Source organism: Dicentrarchus labrax, unplaced genomic scaffold (genome assembly GCF_905237075.1).
Source record: "Dicentrarchus labrax unplaced genomic scaffold, dlabrax2021, whole genome shotgun sequence".
Taxonomy (NCBI): Eukaryota; Metazoa; Chordata; class Actinopteri; family Moronidae; genus Dicentrarchus; species Dicentrarchus labrax.
Window position 1 is genome coordinate 14,090,219 of NW_026136719.1, and position 27,198 is coordinate 14,117,416.

The window sequence follows — 27,198 nt, forward strand, 5'->3', positions numbered from 1 at the left end:
AGGTAGTTAAGCATGTTTTTCTGAACGTGTTAACCATTAATCCACCAAAGGAGTACAAGTACACAATTTTTCCACCCAATTTAAACTCCTTTCACAGCTCTCGGAGCACACACATCATTTGGAGAAGGTAAGATTCAAAACAGTTAGTTTAAAATGGTGTTGCTACTTAAATCATGGTACTATTTTGCCATCTTTTATCATTGCCATCATCTACTATACAGCAACAGTATACCCAAATGTGTTGTTGTACTTTAGAGGCTTGGATTGTAGTTAATGGAGTATAAAGAGTATACTGTTACTTGTACACTGCGCCATAGCATGGGATTTTGTGATTTGGTATTGGTAAAAAAAGCAATGTATACTTAAAAGCTATTCAACAGACATTAAGGCTCCAGTAAAGTGACACAATCTTTGCATCTAACTTGATTTTAATAGACAAAAGCGTTACGCCTGACTACAGTGGGGGCTCAGATGTTGCTTTAAACAGCTTTGTAGGTGGTTATGCATTGATAATCAGACTGTCGGACACATAAGAACTGTGAAATATGAGTGTATGAAGGAATTCTATGTTAGTGAATCAGTAACAAGACAGAAATTGTGTTGATTGTTGGGCTGAGGCCATGTGGTTTGAAATGCTGTGAATATGCCACATTTACAGGGACACATGGCTGACACAGGAACTACACGAATGCTCATCATAGCTCTTACAGTAAGATGTTTTTTATTAGTCTTAAAGCGTCATACTTTGTTCATGTACGAGAGCAAACTGCCTCAACAGTGTCACTAAATGTCTTTGCAGTTGGTGATACTTCACACATTTGCACCATGCTCTGGGGTAAATGTTAAAATTGGTGTCCCTGAAAACTATGATGGTATTTTCCCATGGTATCTAGCCAAGGTAAGGCTTTTCAATTTACTTCAATTCACCAAACAAGTGTTCTTCTTACTCTCACAGCCTTCTGATAAGACATTAGAGGTGAAAGTCTTCTTATACACAGTAATACATATAGTCATTTGAGATGCAGACAGCAACTCAACGAGCATCAACAACAGTTGGAAAGGTCTAAAATCTTGCTCATGAGAGTGATCTTTCTCTCATTTAATTACTAAATTTCCTTCTAGATTAAAGTGGTGAAAAGACCATGATTGCTCTGTGAAACATGAAGGTAGATAGTAAGCCATAATTTCACCAGTCTCTTTTTTTCTCTTTCCCATCTTCTCTTAAGTTTGAAGATGTGATGTGTATGAACACGCTGCCGTCATCACTAGACTATAATTAGAGTGCTCACAATGCTTTTCATGCATCAGACCCAGCCTCTGCATTCAGTCCAGCTGGGTAGCAGGCAGGGTGTTTTGTTCATACATGTCATTCAGACATCCTCTGGATTGTGCTACAGCATGAGTATCTGGCACTTTAATTGGTTGTATTGTGACGTCAGCACATCTTGTATGACACATAGTCATATTTTCAGTCTTTGTGCTGAAATTGGTGCCATTAACACTTTTCAAATAGCAGGTTAATGGCCAGAATGGAGGAGTTGGATAATAACCCCACTTTCTGTTATAAATGGAAAAGACATACTAATTGCTCCAGATTTGTTCAAGGTAAAAGTGCTTCATTATGGTCTGTTCATGAGAGAGGGCTGTACTTGTCAGTTATTCTATCATCTTTCTGTGAATACTGTAAATGGCCAGCCCAGACACACCACTGGCTCTAAAGGTAGACATTTTGGATCCTGAGATATTTTTGCTTTAAAGCTCGAGCGGTGTCCAACATTTAGGAGGATCTATTGGCAGAAATTGAATATGATATTCATAGTTATGTTTCTATTGGACTATAATGACCTGAAAATGAGAATCATTGTGTTTCCGTAACCTCAGAATGAGCCATTTTTATTCACAGAGGGAGTGGGCCCTCTTTTATAGAGTCCGCCATGTTGAACCGCCATGTGTCTATAGTGGCCCAGAACAGACAAACACTGGCTGCAGTTAGGGCCTTTCACGGCCATCATCGTTTTTCCGACTAGCTTGCAACTTCACTGCTAGACACACTGGCCCTTGAAAAGGACCTTGATTTAGGGATTAAAAACATTTGAACCTTATGTCTACTTTTCTAGGCTGAGCCTTTCTGAAAAGTAATATAGAATCGTAGGATTGTTATAATTCTAATTTTGGCATCAGATAAGTTGTGTGGTAGGATGCTGGCAAACTTTTAAGATCCCCTTCTGACATGAATTATGATATATACAAATCATCTGCTTGGAACAATAATGTGTGTCTGATTTCTTCTCCAAAAAGTATCATTCCCACATTAAAGTCCACTCTCAGTGTATGTGCACTGGCTGAGTCAGGTTTCTACATCACACTTGTATGAGTTGTAAATTGGACTGGGATTGACTTCTAAATTAGCCTATTTATCAAGTCAGAAATCCTGCCCCCTTAAAATCCACACAGAGAAACTTTCCACTTTCAGCAGATGAATGTAAAACATCCTTCTAGTGTTAAACTCTGCAGACAAATCATTCTGCACAGTGAAGCTCAAACATTTACCACAACTTTAGGAACAAAACCAAAAACATATTTTTGAATGGAGGGGGACTTCAAAGGATGAAGATGACACCACCCTATATATTTTTTTTACTGTCAACAAATCCCTTAAAAAGACTAAAGTAAGAACTACTGTATATAAAATATCACCAGACTCATCCTTTAAGGCGTGAGACAAGTGGAGATAAGCTGCAGCTATTATAGGCGCTGTATTATTGTGTCTCTTAGTCAACACTTCACCACACTGAGTGTTTTAACTGAACATGTGACTTTTCACCACAAAACCACAAAATAGGTATTATATGAAACAGTCTTGCTTGTATTTTAATTTTGTAAGCAAATATTACCAGTACACATAAAAAGTACACATTTATGTTTCATTTTATGTTTCATTCATGCTCTGTTTACTGTAATTAGTTAATTTATTAAGTATTTTCTTCTTAAGTCTGAATTGGACTTGAAATCAAATCACTGACGGCTACAGTAACTACCCTCCTGCTCCAGTCCCCCTTATACTTAATTGTGTGTGCACGTGGCTTGCTTTTAAAGAGTAACACAAATTGATGTTTTATGTATTTTGTTCTGTTTTGTTCAGCTCCATAGTCTGCCAGGTAATTACAGTGACCTGGTGGTAACAGGGGATGATGAAGGAATATTCGGAGTCGACGCTCAGTTTCTGTATGCTCTGAAACCGCTGGACAGAGAGAAACAGCCGTCTTACTCTCTGCAGGTAGCATATCACATCATGATAGCAATTTCCCATACATGTCTTAGCTGATGAATGGTTGTCACAAATTCCTTTATTCTGTTATGCGCATATTTGCATAAGAAATTAGGTTTGAACATTCTTTATGTGCTTTAGTCTAGAAATGTATGCACTAACTTACAGAGTGTGTTTGTGTGTGTACTGCAGGTGTCCTTCAGAACATCAGTGCACCGCCAAAGCTTCACCGTTGAAGTGTGTGTCATCGACAAGAATGACAATGTGCCCACTTTTATAGAGGAGAGCATGAGGGGCAGCGTGCAGCTTGGGCTTCTCAAAGGTACAAGGACCTTGAGCACTGATGTCATTGTGATGCACAACCTCTTCTTTCAGTCTGGATCACATTTGCCAGTCCTGTTACAATGAATGCAAAAACTCATTCAATTTTGCGTAAATAGTGGAAAACATGCCTAATGTTTCTGTGGAAACTGCAATTTACCTTTAACCTTAGTATTAATAGAATTAATGACGTGGCAAACTGGCTCAGTTAGATTTTGATAATGCTAAAAAAAAAACGTTTTCACAAACTATCACAAGGCTTAGCAATTACATTGAGTCTGGTACAATATTCCAAATGCATTTTATTCTAATTCATTAATTTTCCCTTTACTTAGAAAAACATGAAAACTGGGATGGCAGAACTCACACAAAACCCCCAACAAAACATCCTTTGTGTGGTTAGAGAAATATCATCTGACTTGAAGATGAGTTCATAACAGTGAACTACTATACTACTAGCTTATTGAAGCTAACATTAACAACCTCATCATGTTTTTATGTGCTACTTAATTAAAAAAAAGTGATTGATTGCTCACCAGAGTCATTTCCTTAATCCAGTTCTCAAACTTTTTAATAATGGCTGACGATGTTATTGCACTGTATGTTTTTTTTTACATGTAAATCAGATCAGTTTTTAGCTGTATGATCTTTTAACATGGGTACAAAAACACATACTTTAATTGCTTGTGTGTCTTTGGTATTGGTCCTCTTGATTTGTACAACCCATGTTCTATCCTTTTTTGTCTACATTTAGAAAATGAATGTGCTTTGAGTGGTGGGGAGAGACGTCTGTGATACAGAATGTAACATTTTTGACTCTGCATCACGTGTGTCTCCAGGGATCCCATTCATGCAGGTGGAGGCTCTGGATCGTGATGACCGCAACACTGCCCACGCTGAGCTGCGGTTCAGACTGATGGAACAGACACCCAGGATTCCCTCCAGCCAAATGTTCTTCATCGACTCCATCAGTGGAGAGGTTTCCCTCACTGATGAAGGTCAGTCCCAACTAGTGACTGTAGGGAAAGTATTTGTTTTCGTATTCATGATTTTTTGAGCTAACAATGCAGGGTCAGCTACTTTTAAGAACAAACTTTTTTTAGTTTAGGCTTAACTCTTTATTACTATTCTTTACATACACTCAAGAATACTTTCTCATTTCTTTGCTGCATGTTGTTTGAATGTTTGAACAAGCCATTAAGGAATTCTACAAAGTATAGTTTGCTGATGTGTTTAAAATCTAAAATGTCTTTACAGGTATCTGCTTAAAGAAATTCAGTATTGGTTGGGCTAATAAATCTAGTGTAATCATTTGGAAACAAGCTCTGGCTCAAATTGAGTTTTTGAATGTGTGTTTTGAAGAGAAGCAGTGACTGGTGGTCCCAAAGAGAAGCTACACAGAGATGTGAACCCCCACTTTAAATGGTCTAATACTTATTAGTTATGTTTTTTGCAGTTGTTAAAATAGGATCAAAATAGGAAAAACTTTATGAAAACGACAAACATGCATCAATATATCCTGTAAAAGCCAAACATAAGATATAGAAAAACTAGCATTTGTCTTGTTAGGGTAGAGTTAATTGACATTAACCCTTACTGAATGTTATTGTTATTATATATGGAATTAAATACAAATAATTAAGATACAATACAAAATGGATGCAAATAGGTTTGCCAATAATACTTCTTTTAGGCAGACATACACACACATACAGATGCAGTCCTGCATGCTAGTGCTATTTCTGTAGCTCTGGTATTGTCCTTTGTTACGGCTCAGCAGCAGCTAGATGACTTTCACGGTTGTCGGTCCCCTCCGGCCCACACTGCTGCTCCTGGTTTCCACAAAGCTTCGTAGGAGCAGTGAAAATTGACAATTACCTCCTTGATTTTCTACTTTATTTTCAGACTAGCTGTAACTGATGGTTATGATTACCTTTCTAGTGGGGTGTTTATGTCATTTCTTTTCCATTTTAGCAAGAAATTGAAAATTAAGTGATGAATACAGCACTGAGATGACGTAGAAAAGCATGGACATGTTAAATTTAACAGGCAGCGTGTTTAATGTCTCCGTTATCTCAGGGGAAATATAGTCCATTAGTCCATTATGTGTTTCTATGTCACATAATTATACGGTATACATACTTTTTCCTTTTTCGTGTGTCTTTAAATGTGTTATTTTTCTTTGTGTCACTTGCATATACAGTATCATGTCATTAAATGAAGCATAATATATACTGTAGACATCTTTATTGTTCTTGATTCATTCTGAAATGAAACTGAAAGAATAATTTTGAAAAACTGTTCATCTGTCCCACTGTGAACACCAGGAGCCTCCACTCTGGACCCAGAGATGTGCGGCCGTTATAAGCTCTCTGTGATGGTGAAGGATATGGCTGGGAAGGCAAACGCTTTCTTCACCACCGGCATCGTTACTGTTGAGGTGACCGGAAACACCTGGGCATCACCTGACCCTGTGCGACTTCAGGAGAACCTCCCAGGCCCGTATCCTATCCCCATCTCACAGGTGAGGCAGCAAAACTTTGATCAGCACATATTCACTCTGAAACACTTAAACATCACTTTAGCATGTAAAGTGTTTAAGTCTAGATTAAAGTGTAGAACTAAAACTTATTAGATTTTTTTTTAACCATAAATCATGCAAACAACTTGGGGTAAGTGCTGACTTTATTGTTAACGCAGTTCCAACTCTCAATGGCCAACTATCATATTACAATAAAAAACAAACTCTGTCAATAGCCCGGGCTGAGTAAAGTGGCATCATATTGCCAGTTGCTGTTTTAGTGTCTCTTGGGTCCTTCTAAGTGACCAAATACTGAATTATTGATGCTGTTCAAATGCCATGGATCCTTTCAGGCTACCTCCTGACTGAGTCACTTTAACTCCCATAATCACTCACTCTCCCACCCACTAACCACCACCACCCACCACCAATCACCACTCTGAGGGGTATTATACAACAGCTTGAAGGCATAATCCACCCAAAAATAGGCTCCATATGTGTTATTTTAATCATAATAATCATATTGTACAGCTCAATATAAAAATTTTAGCATTTCATGTCAAACAGAGAAAAATCCTGGAACAACTCAGTAGACTCGGTAGCCTTCTTGGCATTTTTGACATACATTAAAGTCTGGCCATTTGGCCATTCTTTTTATTTTTTATTGTGTTATATAGGGTATGGTAGTATTACACCAAAACGTCCACAGCAACTGAGAGCTCCATATTAATAACTTCAAGGTAAATATTAATTAACTGTGACATATTAAGCACTTGTGGTGGTTGCGAGCAAAGGGCCAACCTCTTTTTTTGCAGCAGTCAGACCAGCTAACATTATACGTCTTTGTATGTCAATGTTGGAGATGACATGTCATTTAGAAGTACAGTAGTAGGGGAACAAGGTGTATCAACATTTAGTATCTCTGACAAAATAAGACAAACTTGCTCCAACATTGGGTGACTTCTCTACAGTCCCAGAACATCTGCATAAATAAGTCAACTTGATCACCCGAGGAGAGGTATTAAGTTTCATAAGATATCATTTTTTAGATGTAAGATAAGTTCTATGAATGAAGTTGAAGTGTATTTGCTGATGGTTTGGGTTCCTAGATAATTCAACAGTATTTCCTGAATTTTTACCAACTTCCATCTTCCAAGGGTACCCCTAAGTCCATAGACAACACCTGCCAAATGTGCAGGGGCTTGTAGGTGGCAATTAACAGTAGTGCGTAAAGTTCTGACACTAAGCTCTTCGTCCGACCTTGTTTATTTAGTAGTTTATGTAACTTGTTAATAGTAAGTGTTGTGGTTCAAGGTACCCCACAGGCCTTCGTGGAGGAATGAAGTTGGAGGTAAAAATAATTATGAAAGTAAATTAAATGTGGTCTGCAATTCATTTAAAAAGAGTGAAGTCCAGCTTCATCAAAAAATATCTACTAAAGCATCAATAGAAAACAAATTGACAGCTATTTTGATAATCAATCAATAATTCAAGTGATCTAAAGTTGTGAGGATTCGCTGCTTTTTGCTGTGTCATATCTAAAACAGTAAAAAAAAAAAAAAAACACAAGACATTATTGTGGACTGTGGAAAACTGTGATGAACATTTGTCACTAGTTTCTGTAATTATACAGCAAATGGAAAATGATTTAATTATTGAGAAAATAATTTGCTAGATCAGTTGAAAAAGAAAATCGTTAGTTGAAGCCCTACATGCCAATAAAGATTTTTGAAACTGAACATTCGAACTGAACATGACAGAACAGTCTTAAGGTGGTTTTATGAGGATATAGGCACATTTTCAGATCTAAAGCTGGAAATCCTACGTTCAGATACAATTAACGATTTAGTTTCTCCCTCAGTAAAAGCCTATGAGCCCCAAGAGTCAGTCAGCATTCCACTGTGGACCAACTCCAAAAAGTGTCACCTGATAACATCTGATCATCAATCAACACTGAGTGCTGGTTAAAAGAGACAGACATAATTTTTATAGGCGTTAACTGTCCTACATCATTGTCGTACCATAATACAGTTTTAAAGTTTTCCTCAGATTCTCGTAACATATCATGTCATGTCCCTGGACTTGTTTAACCTTTTGGTTGTTATAATATTAGCCATATCAGTTACATGTCTATAAATAACTCAAAAGCCCTTGGAGGTTTTGTAACACGGGAAAAAAAAACAGCTAGCAATCATTTGTGAGGAAATTTTGTACGCCTGCACGGTAAAAAATAAACTTTATTCATTCACTACTGAGAACTGTGGAAACAAAGAGGCTTGTAGCTGAATTAAATGCATTGTTCTGCTGAGAGTCGCTGTGGCCAGTAGGTACATCACAATACCTCCCCCCTCCTCCTGTTTTCTCCCACCTCCCCCACACTCGCCCTCAGCCTCTCATCTCTCCTGTTCTAACAGCCCCTTCCACCCACTGAAAACGTGTGGATTCACAAGTGTAGGCACATTTGATTTTTTATATTTTTTTGGTCATATTTTCAAACGCCACTTCAAATCTACAAAGAAATCTATCTTTTTTGTCTCTTAGGTTTAATACCTAATAATCAGTGCTATAATACACATCATGGTAACTTTGAAAGGATAATTAATTTCCATAATTTTCAACAAATAGCATCTGTGCCTCAATATGTAAATGAGGCAATGAAAATATTTCACTGAGCAGATTTCCTCAGTGAATCCACTTTAATTTCTAATGAAAAATGTGTGAAGAGAGTGATAAATGAAGCCTCCATCACTCCACGTGAAAGCCACTTAGTTACAGTATCACATTTGTTCCCAACCAGAATATATATCACACAAAACTGGATTAGTTTAACACGGCTGTTTACTTTGGGGAAGCCTCCTTTCTCCCACGCTGTGTGATAGCACTGCTGTGCTCAGTCGGTGGTGGGACTAACCACTGTTATGACACATACAGAGATAGTCATGCTGAAGGACCCACTCTATAGATCTCACCTCCCCTACTGTCTTCGATAAATGGAGCAGTCATATCCAAATCCACTCATCTGTAACAAATGTTGTCTTTTACTTGTGCTGACATTGTCCATGGTGTGACAACATTTTGACAAAACGCTGAATTCCCTCTGCTGCTTGGAGTACTTCATGAATTTCTGTCTTCATCTGTGTAAAAGTCAGTTATAACACTAAGTCGAGACTGGCTGTTGTGATCAATTTGACTGATTCTCCAATCAGATCAAAACAAGCTCTAGGTCTAATTTTAAATATAAAATCCAGGCATTTGTTATCAGTACTTTTGCGTCATTGGGGCGAGGGAGGTTAATTTCAAACTGTTATCTATTTCATGTTTCTGATTGCCTGCCTAAAACTTTGATTATGTAATGCAATCAGTAGAACTACTTGAACTTAGTAATGCAATCTATTGAGACTTTGGAGTGGAATAGGGGCCTCAGAGCCTGAGAATGAATGAGTCAAGGCTCTTAACTGCATTGAATTGTCAGTTTTCACAGTCAAATGAAATCTGATTATTTGTTGCAGAATTAGTTTGAGCCCCACTAGACCTTCGTCATGGCCTCATAATCAATGTACAATATTACATGACACTTGTATCAACGGTGCTTCAGCCAACGTTAGTCATCAGAGGTGATCTCATATTAAGGTGAATAACACCACCATTAAATCCAGGAGGATCTATTAACAAAAAAATATATAATATGCAGAACTTTGTTTTCATTAGTGTATAATCACCTGAGCCTTTGATATATCTACAGACACCACAGTTTACCATTTATGGAGACTGCCATGTTGAACCGCCACGTTTCTATAGTAGCCAATAATGGACAAACCAATCACTGGCTCTAGATAGGGCTGTTTGCTGTTTGCTGTTTTGGCGTGTTTTGCGGCCACCATAATTTCTCCTCGGCACTTTGAAGGGTAGGGTGAAATAAAGTTGGCAACATGGTGAGGAAAGTTTAGCATTTAGCAGCTAAAGAGACAGATATTTCCCTCTGGAGTTGATGGAGACAAAACAGCTTAAAGGAGAGTGAATAACTCCAAATAAATGCTAAGGTTGTTCCATATCTGCTCGCTTGTTTGAGCTGCCCCCAAGTGGCCCAAAGAGAAAACCTTTTGCTTCTGTCTTTTTAATACTTTGTATTCCATCCCAAAATACACACTGTAATTTTATCTGTCACCTGGTAAAGTTGACATACTTTGTTATTTCTAGATTTGGGTACTGATGATCTTATAAAATCTCAATAAAAATGCCTCTTGTTTCATCTCAGATATTTTTGTACTTACTGAGTTTGTGTTTAATGCAGGCCATTGTACTCTTTCCTGTAATTCAGCAACTGATTACTCTCCAGTCCACAGTGACTGGGAGAAAAACAGGCGCAGACATGAGGCCCTCTTGACGTAGCTCAAACACAAGATATTGGGGGAGACAGAACGTGCTCTGCAAGCTCAAACACTGACAGAGGCAAAACAGATGACTTCATTGATCATTTTGTGTAGAACTTTATATAGAGCAGTTATGATTATTAATCAGCTCTTTAAACATATCTCTTTAAAGTTCTGAGGTCTAGAAACACACCATAACACAGAGAGGCAGCCAGCTGTGTGAAAGCGGTTTTGTGTATACAAAAGCATAGTGTTTGGGCAGCCATCTCCAAAACAAGGGAGGAGTGTGTGACAGTGTGTTGAGGAGATACACATGCCCTGGGTGTGCATCAGCTGTGCTGTGGCTGGGCCCCTCTCCTTGTTGGGTGCTGTTTGATGGCTACTAGGGCCCTTTCAGCCTCACTGCACAAGCCCTCTGTCAAGGACTGTAAAGCAGAGTGGAAAATCCCCTTCAGCCTGCATAGTTAGTTTTGGCTGTGCTCTCTGTTCCACATCATTGTCAGTGCATTTGGTCAGCTCCTTATCATTTAAATAAATGGTAGCTTAGCTTTGTACTCATACATGAGGCAGGCCCTGCTGAATAGCTTTTTAGGTTTATACTGCATGATCATTTTCCTGTTGCACCCAGATAAAAAAACAGGAAAAAAACCAAGACACTGAAATGTATCTACTTTAAACTTTGTATTTGGAAAACTTTTGTTGCATGTGTGTGCCTATTTGTGTGTTTATGTAGGTCAAATGGAGTGGAAGTCAGGCAGAGTACAGTCTGGAGGGAGAGTTTCCAGAGATGCTTTTCACCATCAGCAGAGAAGGAGTCATTTATCTCAACGCCCCACTGGACAGAGAGACACAAGACCAGGTCTGTATAACTGCAAGCTAAACATCTCAAGCCCCTAATAATAAATGTGAGTTTATGATTACTGTTGAAAGCTTGTAAACACTAGGTAGGTGCCACTTTGTTCCTTTATGAAAGACAGAAGCCTTTATGTCTGTGTTTATATTTTGTTTGTTTCACACGTGACAGTAAATGAGTGCAGTTATAATCTTTATAAAGTTTGATCTGATTTAAAAGCTCATTGTGTTATCATTCTCAAAAGATTCTCAGTATTAAAACCAACAGAACCACACGTGATATGTTGTCATGGCACTAAACAATTTCTCATGTAGGTAATTGAAAGGAAGCTCCTGTTTTAATTAAATTTTGTAATATTACTTAAAGCTTAATTATCTTTTAGTTAAACGCACCCTGGTGTACATTATTGTTACAGCACTGAGCACAGTCCCAAAACCTGAAAAGCACAGCTCTAGTATGTTCCTTGAACGTGGCAAAAATAATAATAAAGCACTATAAAGCTTTGTTCACTTTAGGCTAAGAGAAGGATCATTATTCACGATAGGATTACAAATTAAAGGTCATTTGTTTGGATTTTACACACAGCTTAATCTCCTTTGAACGGTGTGAGTGAGCTTTGAACGGCTCACTGAACAGAGATAGATTCTGGCACAAATGTTCAAGTAGCCAAAGAACAACACAGACAGACTGAGCTATAACAGTGGACCTGATTAGTGTTTAAACACATGCCTCTAGCATATTGTATTTTCTGTCTTCTGTAGTGATCATTTAATGGAAGGTTGAAAATGACATATTATGTCTTAGTTTACTCTTAGCTGAAAGGAATAAGAGATGGGAAAACCTCAACTTCTTATTAGTGCTACAACACTATTCAAGACATTGAAATGTATTAGTAGTTTTAAAGGGTACATAATGTTGATCGAAACGCGCTGTGAAGAAAAAGCAGGGAGCTGACATACGCTATTCTGCTACCCATAGTGATTGAAAGATTATAGATGCATACTTACCATCACTTCAAAAAAACGATTGATAATCTGTAGAAGTGTTAAATGCCAAATGTCTCTTGTCTGGATTGGCTTCATCAATCAGTCTGTATTCTGCATGAGTGATGGTGGAGCCTTTTCACATTGTCAGCGTTGTGCCTTCACCTGTCAGAGGTGCAGAATAATAAACATTAAGATTCAGGCAGCTTGTTTATCATTTCCATCCATCCATCCATCATTTTGTTTACTAGTTTACCAGTATTGCAGGATCCTATCCCATCACATCCTGCACTGGTCTACCAGTCACCTGCAGGGCTAGATATGCATGTCGAACCACTCTGTTTCTTTAAAACTCTTCAGGCAAATATTGTGTTTCTATTTTTGCTTGGTCAGTTCCAGATCAGCATTGTGGTTGAGCGTCCAGATGGCAGAGAGATTGCCAAACCTGTGGAGTTGAGGGTGATGGTAGGCGACGCCAATGATAACAGACCCACCTTTCCACAGGCACAGTACCATACCGTGGTCAAGGAACTGGCTGCCCGAGGTAGCTGACAGCTTTTTATATATTTTAGCGATGTCAAAGAATATTTGGGAACTTTCTTGTAAAAAAAAATGCATAAATAATCTCACTTTTGCTACTGCAATGTATGAGAAAATATTGACCAAAAACCATAAAACCACCATATACTTAATATACTCTACTATGTATGACAATTATATGTGCTTGTGAAGTTAGGGATCATCATAATACAACACAATGAGACCACTGAATAACCCATTGTCACATTTACACTATAATGGGAATATTGTTTCACAACAAGGTAGAGGAAACACTGGCTGGAAGGGATGTTACAGTGATGAAAGGGTCGAGAGTGCCAGATACCTTTTGTGAAAGCAGATTGGGATTTTTGCCAGGACACAGGGGGAAAAGCACCCTCACTTCTATCCGTGCTCATAAAAAGCACATGGTGTGCTGTGACATATCAGGTCCCGGCATAAAAGGTTTTTTGTTGATGCTTTAAAACGGTTGATTCTGGGAAATGCATTAGACAGGACAATCTGTTAATCTAAATGGGATCACTGAGTGAGGATTAAATGAGAGAGCCATTGTTTTATCCTTCCTCCCCCTTATTCCCATTTACTGTGCTATGTGGCTATAACATATTGAAGAGAAAAAAGATTTCATGTTCTTTGGCTGTATAACAGAAATCTGCCTGAAGTGTTTTGTAAAGCTGAGATTTTCATTTAAAAAAAAGATTATTGGAGAAAAAAATTGTTGTATCTTCCAAGATGTTATCACAGTAAATCAGTTAGATATTCTTGCCTTTCAGCCTACCTTTACTGTTCTTTACTGGTGTCTTTCCCTAGGGACAGAAATCCTGACAGTGCAAGCAGCCGACAACGATGATCCCAAGACGGACAATGTGCGAATCTTCTACCGTTTAGTTGGACAAATTCCAGAGAGTCCTCGTGCCCTCTTCAGAGTGGACCGTGACTCAGGGGTCATCTCTGTCCAGGCAGACAGTATGGAGGGTACAGCTCCTCAATACACCCTCACAATCACTGCTGAGGATGCCAAAGGTTCATTCAATTCATGATTTTTTTCTTTTGCAACCTCACAAGGTCTCACAAAAAGGCACAAATGCAATTTTCACTTATTTAAGGAATGTAGAGTACTGGTGCTAGTATTTCCTGTTGTTGAATCAGATAATTTGATCAAGTGATTGGAATAGTTTTTATTAGTTTTTATAGTATTTATAAAATACTATTAGCAAAAAGATGATTCATTTACTTTAATATCTATGTTGCTTTCCCACAAATGTTATTTTAAAATAATCCCCTTAAGTAAAGGAAATCAGTTAGATGATATCTTTGTACACAAAAACAAATAAGGCTGAAAGCTTATTTATACTTACTTATTTCCCCTCCTTCCACCCCATTTACTTATATTATGTAGGCACATATTTACACAGTCTGGAGGCAGATACAGTAGTTGTGCTTTGGTTCTCCTGGCTTACATTTGGAGCTAGCACAAATCCAAGTTATGGAAGAAAGCTAAATTAAGTAATCCAGTTTAAAAATAGCATCCCTAAAATAGACATTACATTACCAGATTTCCCATCATCATCCCTGTTATTTTACTGGTGATGGTGTGGACTGCATGGCCAATCACAGTGTTAGTCATAATGAAGAAATAGGTGGCAATTGAGTTGCAAGTTGTTCTAAGGACATTATTTTTAAGGTGCATCTAGAGGAGAGAGAGAGAAAAGGAAGCAGTGATAAAACAATTATAAAGCAGTTACTGTGCCAGGAAGTAGCATGACATATTAGCTTTGTAAGCTTGTGCGTCAGTGGCTTTGTTGCCTCTATAGCATCCAGGAGATGTATGTATGCTACAGATGATGTGATCTGTCTGACTCATGGATCAGGGTGGGATGGAGGCAAGATGAGGTACTTGCCGTTCCTTCAGCATAGTTTATTTGTGTGATGGGCTGACCCTGAGTCACTAACAGAAGCTATGATGATGTCCCTGGCAGGTCTAAACAGTTCCTGCACTGTGGTCGTGACAGTGCAGGATGAGAACAACAACCCACCAGTCTTCTCCCAACATGAGGTACGAAAGCACATGTTAAAATGGACACACATCCCACACAAACACAAACACTTCTGATTACAACAGTCTGCTCAGGGCATGATAAACAATACCTTTGGGGGGAAAAAAGGCAGGCCATCATTGGTGGCTATTGGACAGTGGACTGTGAATCCGCTCAGCAGGTTGCTGATCTAATTTTCCTGGCGGGGAACTAGATATGCCCTCTAATCTTAGGCTTATAGCGATGGCACCATGTTACTAGAGGAGTTTTATTCAGTTCTTTGTACTCTAAGTGGACTGTGTTTTTAGAGTTTAATCTGATAAAGCTTTCTTTAAGAGTAGTTTCCACTCATTTATTTATGGTCAAATCTACATCACAACCACACAATGATACCATTAACTTGTTAGAAATGACATAAGAATCGATGTTGTGATAGGTATTACACTCTCACAAAAATGTCTGTATCAGGTGGTTCTTTAATTCTTACTGGTATGAATCCACACAAGAGAACACTTAAAGGGACTCTCCAGCCAAAATATTTTAAATATACACTCCCTGTTTTAAAAGTTGCTGTACAAAGTTTTTTTCTTTCTTTCATTAGCGTATCCATGTTAGTTAGAATAGATTCCAGCACAGTCTTTTCTCAGCTGACAAAGGAAAACAAAAACGTAAACATCAAAAGACATTTCTCAATTCTAGTCTATACAGAAAAAAAAAAAGTGTTATATGATAAACAATTGTGGGGTCCCCCGGTGGGTTAAGGCGCCGACCATGGCCCCACACCCCTCATTTCCTGTTGTCCCACTACTTTGAGTTGTCTAATAAAGGCATAAAATGCACAAAAACATAATAAAAAAAGATTAGCAATTAAGTAAATCCCACAATTATTTACTTTTTTTTCCTACTGTACACATAGAGTATTTGTGATAGTAAAATTTCTTTGGGAACTACCTCCAATGTCTATTTTTATCCTGTATGATCTAGTTGAGCAATCATCGCTGCTATAGTCACAGGCCCAGCATGAAATGGGACAGTGGTTCCCCTCATTTTGGCGTAGGTGCTGGTATGAAAGAAAAATAGGCTAAAGATAGGCAGTTAGAGAAAATACTCACACTTTTCACCCACATGTGCCGCATAATAGAGGAGAGAAAAGCCATGAGGATTGGGATTTATGCAGGAGAGTCATTATGCTGTGATAATGGGAAACCAGTGACTGGCTGTTCTGTCTGTCAGACCATAGTGACAAAATAAAAGGATGCATGGATTGGGAGAATTAACAGATGAAATTGGCATGGTTATACAGACCAATAACAGGAGACAGTATTGTTGAATACAGATTTAAAAAAGATCAAATAATATGTATTTGTTTATGTAGCATCTTTCATTATGGTATTCTTCATGCTCTTGCTCCAGTTGACACTCTAGGATTTTAACCTTTCAAACATTGCCGAATGCTCATTTTCAAGCAGTTACAAGCAAATATGTGTGTGCGCGCACACACATACACACACACAAACACAGAGGTGGAAAATACTCTTGAACAGGTCACGCCTGAGTAGTGCAGCTTTTTCCATGGCGATGTGAAGGCAGCGCTATAGGGGGTGATGTGGGAGGCGAGTGGTGACAGGGCTGGGTTCAGCGACCCTGTGGATGGGGCAGCCAGATCAGAGGCATGGCTGCTTCACTAGAGGACATCTGTGAGTGGCAGATTAAACGGCTGTCTAAACACACAGAAGTGTGTGAATAAAGGTTAGCTAACACCGGGAGGGCAAGAGGGGGCAAACTTATATTCACATACTGTCACATACTGTCACAACAACAGAACAAAAAACCTGTTGATGACGTTGCAATTTTGCATCAAAGTCAGTTGAGAATAATATGTTTATTGTTTGACTTTAAATTATCTTTCCTCCAGTATATCTTTAGAACAACCTTATAATTGCGTTTTAAAGATCTTTCTGGAAAATCAGTCAGTTGGGCTTGGTGTGAGCATGTCATTTACATATATTTATATTTACTATACATTTAAGTGCATTTTGCATCTTGTCAACAAATGAATGGTTCCTGCCAGGTAATTATACATTTTCCATCTGTTCCTCAGTATGGGCCCTTTCACATCCCAGAGAACGCTCCAGTGGGCACCACAGTTACAGCTGTGCTGGCAGGGGATGCAGATGTTCGAGGAGGAGACAGCTGGCAGGTGGACTACCGCTTAGAGTCTGGAAACGAGGAGGAGGTCTTCACATTAGTGACAGACAAGCAGACCAATGAGGTTACACTCGTACTTTCAAAGGTAAACAACACAAACCATCCTGCAACCTCTGTACACACACATTTGACCACCTTATTGATTAGATACAGATGAGAACATTACAAATTAAACTGGCACGCTGTGTTTTCTTTATCCTGTTCAGGGTATGAGAGAGTACAAACATATTTCTCCCCTCAGGAGCACAAATGTCAAGGACAATTTTTGGCATGATGGCTTGTGTGTGTCCTTGGTGTCTGTGCAGTCCTAAGAGATCATTAGTAGCAGTACGTATCAAAATAGCAGGCACATGTACCTCAAGTCATTTTTATGAGGACACGATTTTAATATCCCAGTGTGTATATGTGAGGCACCGACAGTAAGGTTAGAAATAATATTCCAATACGTCAATACTTAAGTCCCACATGCCTCAAAAAAGAAAAAAAAAGAGTTCAGATGACAATGGAATGTTTTAGCCAAATAATCTCTCCTGTCCCCAGGGCTCATCACCCTTCGCCAGCCTCGTATAATCCAGCAGGGCGTTTTAGGGAGGCGTGGGGGAATGAGTGTGTGTCTATCTATGTGTGCATGTTTGTGTGTGTATACGCTAATGGTCTGCTCTCTCTAAGTGGGCCAGGCAGGAGACAGTCTATTATTTTCAACCTCTCTGTGGGAGTTGATAAATGTGATTGAACTGTTATTTGCACACGCTCCGCTGACATAAAGCAGGAGATGTCGAGAGGCTAAAAATGGATCTTGTATTATTTCAGATTAACACATAAGAACTTCTGTTTTTTTTTTAGAAATGATACAGCTTAATTTTTTTTATTGCCTCTTTGAACAGCTGTTTTTAAAGCTCAGTGAGATTTCACTGTAACTAACTTTGTATCGCTAGAAGGGATGCTGTTGTTTATTAAGCTTTCTTTAGTAAAAGTAAATCCTTCACAAGTAAAATCCCAGTGGATTAAAATGCACTTGAGCAAATCCCTTAATTCATCGTGTTACAGTGTGAGGTCAGTGCCAGTAGGCAGACACATTTCATTATTAGAAATTACACACTGCTCACAGCCCAAGTGAATAATTAGATTGTATGAGCAGACACTAATGGCAGTTTACCACACAGGCTTGAGGCTGCCGACTGAGGTAAATGTATAATGAACATGGGGAAGGGAGGGGAATCTAATCATGATGAAGAGAACAGGAGAAATACGACATCACATCAAATGTAAAAGCATTTTGTTAAAGAAGAAAATGAAAGGAAACTTAATTTGTAGTTTATGTTACTTGGAGCTGGTTGTAACAGTTTAATTAATTGTGCCAATGTAATAGTTACCATTAATTAATTAATTTAAAGTGATAAATCCTCCTTCATACACACTAATCCATGATTAACTGAATGCATGAGTCATCAGTTTAAAGAATCAGAATGATGTCAGAATGGTGTAACTTCAATGGCAGAAAAGATTTGTTATATCGTTGACTACTTTATGCAAAGGCTTTAAAGCTGCTCACATAATAATGCATTGAGTGAGGAAATTGAATTGCTGCATTTATAATGGAGGCTGCACAGGACAAGTTGTTTTGTAAGAAGGCAGGTAAGCAAAAATGTTACGAACAAAATGGTTCACTGAGTTTGTGAATTTAACTGGGGTTATTCACCATGCCCACCATAGAAAACAATGGCAAGACTGGAGATATTCGATTTAATATATTTTATATATCTAGAATGAAGATTATTCACTATCATTAGGAGGCTAAAATATTCTACAGTATATGGTCAAATAAGTCCTATTCGAAAGAAAGTTGAAATGTCGAATGGCATCTGTGGCTGTGAAACACGAGAAAAGCGAGTGTCTGTAGATATAAAAGGCTCATTCTAAGATAACGAAAACATAACGAAGGTAGAGAAGATAGTGAAGGTTGATAATAACATTTCACTGATGCTTTTATTAGTGAATTAGTTGTATCATCATGTGAGGACTTTGAGTAATGATATAGTGGTTCAGATGACTGTGGCCCCAAAAGAGTCCATGCACATGTTCTGCTGCACTGAGAACACATTGAGTAGTTTGATGCGTCACTTTCACTTAACCGCAGTACTCATGTACACCCCAAGGTCTGCGTTTCTTCTCCCTGGCAACAGAGACGTACTCAGCCTGAGCAACACAATGTCAGGCAACACTGGTTTAATAATGTCTTGTTTCATGGGCAGAAAGAACACGTTTAAGGGTTAGGGTTAAAGCCTGATAGCAAATACAGTGCAGGATTCAGAAGATTGCAATAAAATGATCAAATACATTTGATTAAAGATTACAATATGATGTGATTCCTTTGCTTTATGTTGGATTCTTCTGCCTCTAAAATCTGTGAAATATTTGTATTTAAATCACTGACTGCACTTTACTATCATTTAACAGTGGTTAATCTTTTCATACCTCCACTGTGAAACAACATTTTTAATCCTTCAAACAAAGTCAACAGGTCACAGTTACTATTTTTAGTGTCCAGATTACAGTAATCCTAACACTTGAAATCTGTTACTCCCAATTTTGCTGCAAAACTTTGGAGCCTAATATAATACTGTACAGCCTAGAGAAGTCAAATGTGTTTTACAACATATAGGGGTATTTATTGCACTGACACATAGCAATTACTCTCAGTATATCATCATGGAAAGTCTGTCATTAGTGACACAGCGAATCAATCGGCTCATTTCCCAGTGACCAGTGTCTGGTTCATATTGGAAATACAGCAAAACTCTGCCAGTAAATCCAGTTTACTTCGAGTAAGATGGAGGGACACGGGACTATACTGTGTCTACAGACAATATGCTGTTTAATTTAACGTGTGAGTGTTGACTTTGAGTGCCCATATTTAACTATAATCCATAGAAATTCAACTACTCCCTTAAATTTATTTCAATTTAACCTTCCTTAGTCCCACCCACTTTCCTGTAGTTAAGTTAAGTTAAACATTGTATATAGTAATATAATAATAAATAACCATCAAAGAAAGTATAGGGGGAAATTGGGGATATAAATATTCTTTTATTGTATTGGGGCTTTAAAATGTCATCAGAATTGTCAAAAGTGTCAGGGATAAAAATGTTATCTACAATTGGGGTGAACTTGCCCTTTAATGCAATTCCTGCACTTTGTGGCATTCTTTTTACACATTACACATAATTCATATATCGTATTTTACAAGATCAACAAAACTCTGTAAACTCTGAAGGATGTTAACACTGTGAACTGTTAAAACGTGTGTTTGTGTACTTTTGTGTATGTATGTTCTTATAGGTCTTGGACTTTGAGCGGGAAAGTGAGTACATCCTCGTGCTCAGTGCTCAGAACCCAGTGGCTTTGGTCCGTGGCCGATATGGACCTGCCTCCACAGCAACCGTCTCCATCTATGTTGATGATGTGAATGAAGGTCCAATCTTGTCTCAAAGCCATTACGAGGTGACTGTCAGAGAGGGCGAGGAACCAGGACGGGTTATTGCTACTATTCGAGGTTATGACCCTGATTCTCACCCAATCAGGTAAGCCTAAGAACTGATGAATGCTGCAAGAATCTCTACTTCGTGAAGTATCACAGTTCATATTTACAGGGTTGCACTTGTTTTCTTGCAGATATTCTCTTCAAGGGGACACCAAGAAATACTTTTCAATAGGGAAGTATTCTGGTGAACTAAAGACTGTGCAGGCCTTGGATAGAGAGGAGAACAGCACATACACCATGGAGGTCATTGCAGTAGATGGACGTAAGATCCCTTTCATTATTTCATAAATACTAAGCATAAAAGATGTTGTATGATTTGATCTTTGTATTTTATACACATTATCTTAAATGTAATAGGTCATTAGTCCCATTTATTAATTTTTTTCTATTGAATTATCTTTACACACATACTGTAAGTCCGTGCACATCTATACAGATAAACTTAGTGTCTAAAGAATACAGTACAGAAGAAGAGACAAAGTTACAGAAAAGCTCAAGACAAAGCAGTTTAAGTGCAATACAAACTGAAAACAACCAGCAAAAGGTTAGGCTACAAGAACTGTGATGCTGGAGTATCATCATCAAGAAAAAAATACAACATTAAGATCCAATCCAGTCCAATCCACTTTATTTATATAGCATATATTTATTTTAACAAAGGTTTCCAAAGTGCTGCACAAAAGATTCAAAAAGATGAAGATGGCAATGAAGATGCAGCACCTCAGCTGTAGCCTATTTGTGTTTGTCTCTTTTGTTCCCCTTAGGAAACTCTTCCTTATCTGCGTCCACCTTGGTGACTGTCCAAATACTGGACGTGAATGATAATAGTCCGGTGCTGGTTGGAGACTATTCCTGGAAATACCTGTGTACACCTCGCTGGGAGGACCAAGCTCTGGTGCTTGCTTCACGGGACAGTGATGGGCCACAGCATGGAGGACGACTGAACTTCTCTCTGCGCAGTGATGCCACAGTCCGACGTAACTGGAAGCTAACACCTATTAATGGTGAGGTGAATGCAATCTAGATAAACCCAGTCAATCCATAGCAGAGGTGAAAAGAGAGGACAGTGACTTAAGGGCACATTGTTAGGAGAAGTTATCTTAAGTTACTTTTCTACATTGATTTTACAGGCTAAAAAAGATGAGATTAATTGTAGCCAATCTTTTACATACATTTATTGGGTCTTTTGATTATCATTTGGGATTCTCAATCAGGTCTTTCAAGTATCAATTATGCCTAAGTACTCTGGTCTGATTCTGGGGGCCAATGTAGCCTCAAAGCCAACCAGAGTGCTGCTAAATGGATGTAGGTATTAGCCCAAATCAGCCCACAAATCATGACCAAATCTGACAACCATATGCAGGTACAGTGTGGCTTACATTTGGTACCCAAATGCCAGAAAACAGCAAGTTGTGGTGAATCTTGACCTAGGTTACCTCTTATTTAAGCGTCAGACTGGAGCCATTACATTACATTACATTATCAGACAAGTGAAGTCATCCAAACACAAGGCGGTGCAATGTGACATTACTGATAAATAGATTTTTAAATAGAGTGAGTGGGCACTGAGTTTGTCACAGTGTGCTAAGTGTTTTAGTTACTTTGACTTGTATGAATTAAAAAAGGCAGTATGCCATCCATGAGTACAGACAGCCAAAGAAACAGAGTGATCTGGTCCTGAAGATGTGCAAATTGCCCTGTTCTATTTTCTTTCAGCATAATTTCTACAGTCCTATCTGGCATGATACAATGTAATTATCCTTTTTTGCAGCTGTAAACTGCTAGTGTTGGGCTCATTTAATGCAAACAATTCACTGCTATGACGTCTGTCATTAAGTCATTCAAACAGTTCAACCACTTCCCTCTCAGGTCTTTTTTAATCTCCCTCTTTCACTCTCCTGTTCCTGTCGGTATTGATTGAGCCCAGTTGTAATTATATCTTGTGTGTAATTTCTTTGGCGTCACCACTTAATGGAGGCTAAAAAAAGGAATCTCCCAGAATGCTTTGCACCTGGTCGCAGCCAGTAATGGTTGTACCAATAATGTGTACTTGTGCCAGTATAATGTCTGCTGTAGAGTTGCACCGTTTGCATGCACCACCAACCACAACCTCTCATGAAAAAAAGAACACCTGTGTGTGTGTGTGTGTGTGTGTGTGTGTGTGTGTGTGTGTGTGTGTGTGTGTGTGTGTGTGTGTGTCTGTGTCTGTGTCATGGCTATTCATCCCAAGTCATTCAGAGACTCTCAAATCTACCATGTTATAATAACTGAGTTCTTTTCAATTCAGAAATTCAGTTAATGAGGCAGCACACTCTTATTCCTTTTACGTCCACTCTCAATGGCTGTTCACAGCATTGAGGAGAGAAATGTGATACATCCTGTCTTACTGTTACCCATTTACATTTTCTGGTGTCACAATCATCCAAAATAGCTTTGGGTAGGCAGGTGGTCACAGATCCAACCTGTGAAAAATGTCACATAAGAGGTGAAGCAGTGCAAATAGTGGATAAAATGCATTAACAGCCTCTACAGAAGTGCTGCACAGCTTGTGTTTTCCTGAATGACAAAAGAAACATGAAGGGGAATGATGGTGAGGTACAAGTGAGTTTAAGACTCTCAGATAAGGGTTCAAACAGCTTGATAAAACACTTCTCTTTTCAGGACAGGGCTTTTACGTCATGCAGCCAGGCGTGTATCTTACACCGATTTACAGAGATAAGATAAAGAGTCACAGACTCCAGACCTCTGCATACACAACTCCATCAGTCTCTCTCATTCTCTGTGCTGTGTAGTTATGCAGTTGTATGGATGTGGTTTTGCTTGATTTTTCCTCCTTTTGTAGTAGAAAACTGTAAATTGTGTGTGTAATTTTATTTATTTACTTTTTTAATTAATAGCAGCTACATTTTTAAGTGTCAAGTGCTTTGTCCTTCAGATACTCACACCAACCTGTCATTAAACATCCCATACCTGGCTCCTGAGGTCTACACTGTGCCCTTCACCATCTCTGACAGCAGCTCTCCTCCCAGGAGCACCTTCATAAACTTGCCAGGTAATGACTTTAATGCAGATTTGCTAAAGAGAGCACAGGGAGGTTATGGGGCAAGAGCATAGGAACAATCAATAGGGATCAACCCCTGTGTGCCAGCTTGTCCTAGCACTGTTCTTGTTTGATACTGATGCAATGGGGCTTTACAAATGATTTTTCCAGGCTTGTGATTACACAGCTCTCTTAAGAATGTGTTCTGCCCAGTACAGCCTGCTGACACCATATATGAATAAAACATTTCGATAAACTGTATGGTTAATTACAATGAGGGGTGTCAAAAAGGTGTTGTCCTTTGGTTTTCCCTGCCTGCAATTTTACAGTTAAATTAGGTAATTTTCTATATGACAATCAAATATAACAAATAGTCATTATACGGGCAGTTAAAAATGTTATGCCTTTCACATCACTGTACAGAGTTTATATGAATTATTATAAATGTTTCATTCATTATAAGCTGAACAGTGTTTTTGGTTGGAGGAAAGGGTTATAACTTAAATTGTTGTGAAGAATCTCTGCACCAAACATCAATCCTAAATCAATTCTATAAATTGTATTTCCTGTTCAGTCAGAACCTCTCTGTTGTGTGATGATAAAAAGCACTGATCTGTGAGTTGTTTTGCTCTTTTCCTGTCCTGTTAGTGACAGTGTGTCCCTGCAACGTCAGAGGCAACTGCAAAATGGCTGCCAAGCAGTTGCAGGGCATGCCAACTATTCAATCTGCAGTGGGCATTCTGCTGGGCACCTTTGCAGTCATAGGTAAGCAGAGAGGTTGGTGGGTACTGTATTAATGCATCATATGCATATGCATTACAAGCTTTATTACAAGCTTTACAAAAGTAGTATTTGGTAGTCTTTGTAGCACGGCCATTGTACTGGATTGCATTAGATCTTTCTAGGCGTTGTCATACTGTGCCTATTCACTATATTTTACAAAGAAATAAGCACTGACATAGTGATGTTGTTGAATATAGCAATGTTTTTGTTTTCTTTTTTTAATTCCAGGAACCATCCTCATTGTTGTATTTGTGAGACTGTCCTACCAGAACCCCAAACAGCCGAGCAAAACTAACCAGGAGAGAGTTCCCCTGAAGATTTCAATCTAATCAGGACGATACTGTGATGTCTGTCCTGCTTACTGCCCTGGCCAAATGGACCAATGTAGGGCACTGAATTCATTGAGTGACCATGAATGTCTAAAAATGAATGTATATTTCAGTCATTGGATCAACTTTCAGATGTTAAATACATGTGTAGGCCTGTGTCTGGTACATGATGTTTGTAATTTTTTTTATTGCTGTAGACCTGTTTATTTGTTGCAAAATGGTGCCTATTTATTTCAACAGCAGTAGGGCCATGAACAGAAAAAGTTGTCATTTTACAAGAAAAGCTGTAATTTAGATTCAAGTCTTAATATTTCAAGTTTCAAGTCATAACTTAAAAAAAGCAGACTTCTTTCCTGTAAATTTTAGATTTATTTTTTTCTAACCTTGGCTTCAGTACTCGTCGTAATTTACACTGCATGTACCTGTTATTAATTTATGTTAAACACATCTGCTCATTGCTATCACACTGATTCCTAATTAAGATAAATTGACACGAGAAGATTGTTGTAAAACCATATATCAGAAGTAACATGCTTGTAAATGCTGACGTGATTTAATACATCAAAAAAATTAAAACATCTTGCAAGCATTGTAACTGCATAATTTCATTTAAATTCAAAAGTATCTTCAAAAGTATGTCTTATATGTGTATAAATTGCACTGTACATCTGAGCCTCTCATACCTGTATCAACATTTCCCTGCACAAAATATTTTCTTTTCTAACTAGCTTCCACATTATAAACCAGAACACTTTTAATCTAATGAGACAGCCTGAAATTGTCCTGTGTTTATAATTGCATTAGCAGCACGCTCCAGTCTCTGATTAAGGCTTCATAAATGCTGACCCAGACGACCTAACAGGCAAGCAAAGCTATATTCAGACCAAAGTGTTGCTATGAATAGCTCAACAATTGAAGGTCCACTAAATGACACTCACCCACCAGTGTCCAACAAACTAGTCACATCTCATTCACAAGACAAAGCTTTACAAATTGAATAGATGCTACATGCTCATCCATTAGCCTGCTGTGACAGGTTGACAACTTTAATTAATATTGGATACTCGCTCATATTTGACTGTCTGATATTTTTGTTGCCAGCTGTTTGCTTTAGAATTGAAATGAATCCAACATATAAAATTCAACAAATCAATATAAAAGGGCAGACTACACAAAAAAGTGAGCAACTAACTGTGAAGAAAACTAAGCATCAGGAAGGATAAAGACCCAGATGTGTCTCTCAGGAGGTGGTGGAGATGAAACCAGAGCTACAAGATGGGCGGAATATTTGATTAACAGAAATATAACTCCAATTAATAGTTTCTACGTGTCTGCTGGATGTAACTGTTTGCGAACACATTACCCTTAAAACTTGATAACATGATTATTTGCCAGGACTGTGTTGTTGTATCAGATTTATTTTTTTAAATCATATTCCCCTCTAAAGAATAAAAGCACAGGTGTAACTAATAACACTAACAATGACTCTGTTCTATTCAAGTGCCCCAATGTAAGTCACGACTGTCTGACGGTGAGCCAGCATTCATAATACCAGGACCTTGAAACTAAAGCTAAATGGAACTCAGACATTATTAATTTTATTATTTACATCTGTGTTTTTTTCTGTTGCGTCATGAAATATACTCCACGGAAAAAGGCCTATTAACCCAAACTAAATATCTAGAGACAGCTATATTAATGTTATGACCATCACTGGAAGAACAACTGTTTTTTTAGGTACACATTGTACTTTAGTGTCAGTAATAGACAGAATGTGCTCATGTTTTCTCCATAATTTATAGCACACTATCAACAAATATTCAGGCCTTTTTTTAAAAATAGAGTCAAGAATCACAGATTGGAAATAATGATGACGTACACACTTACGCAGGAGCAGGCTTCATTTGTGTGAAGGTTAGCGGCAGTATTTTATCTCCCAGGTTAGAGTTAGTAGACTGTTAGGGAGTTAACCAACAATCTGTAATGTTCCTACATGTATGAAACGGAGGGGAAAATAAAACAGCAATGGAAAATTTAGATGGCAAATCTAAAAATAACCACATTTACATATTCACTTGTACATGTGTGTATTTGTCAATGTGCAATGACTCACCAAATATACAGACAATGCTGCTGCTAGCCTACGCACCCACTGCCCATTTATATTAGACTATTTTTATCTCCAGCTATCGGTTCCAATCAAAGCACAGCATAGCTCCAAGTACAAGAAAGTACACTGAAGAGGACCCTGAGGGAGATGAGAGAGCAGAGGGGAAGGGATTAGCTTGTGACATGGGGTCAAGCATTACGTTTGGGAGGTAATGAGCCCCCAACTTTAGCCTTGATGTGTCCCAACAGATCATCCGAGGATAGGGATGGTTCAGCTG

At 38.3% G+C, this 27,198-nt stretch overlaps 1 protein-coding gene across 6 annotated transcripts in view; it reads left to right on the forward strand.

Annotated features, from left to right (window-relative positions):
• Positions 1-25,406, forward strand: part of cdh16 (cadherin 16, KSP-cadherin) — a 35,413-nt gene extending 10,007 nt beyond the window's left edge. For 2 of the 6 annotated variants that reach the window (XM_051379838.1, XM_051379839.1), the window contains 18 exons: positions 98-127; positions 659-709; positions 800-898; positions 3,143-3,277; positions 3,461-3,590; positions 4,429-4,587; positions 5,917-6,113; positions 11,214-11,339; positions 12,710-12,860; positions 13,685-13,897; positions 14,854-14,930; positions 17,012-17,203; positions 20,458-20,699; positions 20,791-20,921; positions 21,424-21,663; positions 23,595-23,711; positions 24,348-24,464; positions 24,711-25,406. In XM_051379838.1, coding sequence (XP_051235798.1) covers positions 98-127; positions 659-709; positions 800-898; positions 3,143-3,277; positions 3,461-3,590; positions 4,429-4,587; positions 5,917-6,113; positions 11,214-11,339; positions 12,710-12,860; positions 13,685-13,897; positions 14,854-14,930; positions 17,012-17,203; positions 20,458-20,699; positions 20,791-20,921; positions 21,424-21,663; positions 23,595-23,711; positions 24,348-24,464; positions 24,711-24,811 — 2,508 coding nt within the window. In that variant the 3' untranslated portion in view covers positions 24,812-25,406. The remainder of the gene's footprint in view (positions 1-97; positions 128-658; positions 710-799; positions 899-3,142; positions 3,278-3,460; positions 3,591-4,428; positions 4,588-5,916; positions 6,114-11,213; positions 11,340-12,709; positions 12,861-13,684; positions 13,898-14,853; positions 14,931-17,011; positions 17,204-20,457; positions 20,700-20,790; positions 20,922-21,423; positions 21,664-23,594; positions 23,712-24,347; positions 24,465-24,710) is intronic. The other 4 variants (XM_051379840.1, XM_051379841.1, XM_051379842.1 and 1 more) reach the window with 3 other exon arrangements.
• Positions 25,407-27,198: the final 1,792 nt, after the last annotated feature.